Source organism: Melanotaenia boesemani, chromosome 15, assembly GCF_017639745.1.
Source record: "Melanotaenia boesemani isolate fMelBoe1 chromosome 15, fMelBoe1.pri, whole genome shotgun sequence".
NCBI classification, from domain to species: Eukaryota; Metazoa; Chordata; class Actinopteri; order Atheriniformes; family Melanotaeniidae; genus Melanotaenia; species Melanotaenia boesemani.
Window position 1 is genome coordinate 6,751,962 of NC_055696.1, and position 2,380 is coordinate 6,754,341.

At 34.9% G+C, this 2,380-nt stretch overlaps 1 protein-coding gene across 1 annotated transcript; it reads right to left on the reverse strand.

The window, feature by feature from the left end:
* Positions 1-1,019: 1,019 nt before the first annotated feature.
* On the reverse strand, positions 1,020-2,015 carry LOC121654803 (odorant receptor 131-2-like). Its single transcript, XM_042009110.1, has one exon. It carries the CDS (start codon positions 2,013-2,015, stop codon positions 1,089-1,091), a length of 927 nt encoding a protein of 308 aa, XP_041865044.1. The 3' UTR covers positions 1,020-1,088.
* Between the last annotated feature and the right edge of the window lie 365 nt (positions 2,016-2,380).

The window sequence follows — 2,380 nt, forward strand, 5'->3', positions numbered from 1 at the left end:
CTTATTTTTCAATTTATGCATTTAAATTCTTATACAAATAATTTAATCTATTAAAAAAGTCCAAAGTTTTTTTTGTTCTTATTGTTATTGAACTCTTCTAAAAAGCTAATGAAATCCACCTATTACATAAAGATTACATTTGTTTTTGTACACTACATGAGCATTGGATCAAATTTTCTTTATTTTATTACAAGTAGTGACATGATTTTGCAGTTTGGTTTAATATAAACTTAACAGCATTTCATATTCCCCTATGTTATCATAGACCATAAAGTTCTTCCATCACAGAAAGCAGAAAATATGTGTGTTTGAAACTGTGCTGTTCAAAAGTGGGCTGGTGTTGTTCTCAATTGAGGCTGAAGCTCAAAAACGATAAATCTTATTGGCTAATTTTCCAATTTAATGACTTTGTAAGTTGACAAACTGATTGTAAAAGGTTTAAATGTTCATCCTCTAATGACCCGAGTAAAAATGAGAATGCCATTAGACATTGCATTTAGAACGTCTGTTTTCATTAATATTGGATTAGCAACAAAGCAATATATTATCATAATGTGTTACATGAATATTTTTGCATACATTCTGTTTCACTATTTGTCATAAATATGCACTTACACAGTTGTTTGCTTAGGGAAAAACAAATAATGCAGCTTAGACAATCAAATTTTTCATTTGGTTAAAACATACTTCGTCAAGAGAAATAAGCTCAAAATAAAGATTTATTTAGAAATTTGCATAAGATGTATAAATAAGCCATGTAAAGCAAATTGTGAGCAAATCCACACCTAGGCTTTTTATTAAAGCAGTTTGCCATGATAAAATAATGTTTTCTGCTATTAAATGTGCCACCCTCCTCAAAAAAGTATTAATACCAAGTTCATTTGCAAATTAATAAAGGCCAAACTATACTAAAATTTACACAAGTTTATTATATTAAATATGAATCATTTGACAGTGACAAACACAAATGTTCTAACCCCTTTTTCACTGTGACTAGATAAAGCATTTTTATTCTCATCGAATACTTCACAGACACTTGACACATATGGGAAAAAAGCATGATTAACTTACAGTTACTGGACTGGAAATCAAGACCTGGGATGTGACTCAACAGTTGATTTGCTGCCAAATGTGAAATAGTATATGAAGACACACCTGAAAGTCTGATCTCTCAAGCCGTATATAAGTGGACTCAAACACTTTGGGAAAATAATTAGTCCTACAAAGAGGACATACTGAATATGAAGAGCAATAGAAGGATTTACATTCAACAGGCTCGCTGAATTTATCATGCTAAACAGAGTGGAGACAAGACACAGGCAGAACTGAAGCAGATGCAACAACACTGTCCTGTGTGCCTTATTGGCATTTCGTGCATGAAAAGAGGCAGACCTCACAGTAACCACGAGTGCCACATATGTGTAAATGATAATCAAGCTCACCAACACAAAATTGACAATAGTGAAAGCCCTGTTTACAGTCATGTAGACCTGCAGCTGGAAAACATTGCTTATTATGCAGAATCCTTGTGTAGTGAAACCAGTTTTCTCCAGACTGATAAACAGAAAAAGTTGTGTGAATGAGTCTAAAGAGGCCACTGTCCACATGACGGCGATGGCAATCCTTGTCGTTCTGGACGTAGCAATGGTAGAATGCCTCAGTGGAAAACAAATGGCAACATATCTCTCCAAAGACATAACAGCCAAGTTGAGGGGAGATATCTTAATAGTGACGACTGCAAACTGAGTGACAATAATACAAACATGGGTGATCATTCTGACCTGTGTCACAGCAAATAAGTACAGCATCATACACAGTAGAAGCTGTAGAGAGTCAGTAAAGAGTAAATGACCAAATAAGACATATCGAGGGGAGTCCATAAAGAAAGGCTTTTTCAACAAAGCAAACACCATGACGCTGTTAATATACAAGAAGAGAAGGCACGGCATTACAGTCATCAGCGCTTTAGCAGAGGTCTCCAGTGGCATCAGCTGTGGGACTTTTGTAACATTCATGACAATGTCTTCATGCAGTGTCTGTAAAGGCAGAACAAACACAAGTACATCAGTCCTGAGCAGCGAAGGCTGTGCAAGATAGATCTGGCAAAAGTTAAACTTAAACATAAATGACAACAATGCAACAAAGCCATAATTTACAGTAGTTAAAATTCTAAAAACAAAGTAGTAATAGACATTACAGTACCTCAAAACTAACAATATATGTAGCTGAAACGTGTCACCTATATTTCATTGGTTTTGTCAGACTTCATTTAATATTTAAGTTGTGGAGGACAACTCTGTGGAGAAAATCAGCCTCCAGCTCATTATATCTCTTTATATTAGTGGTCAGTGCCTTGACATTAAGACCCATGGGAGTTGAT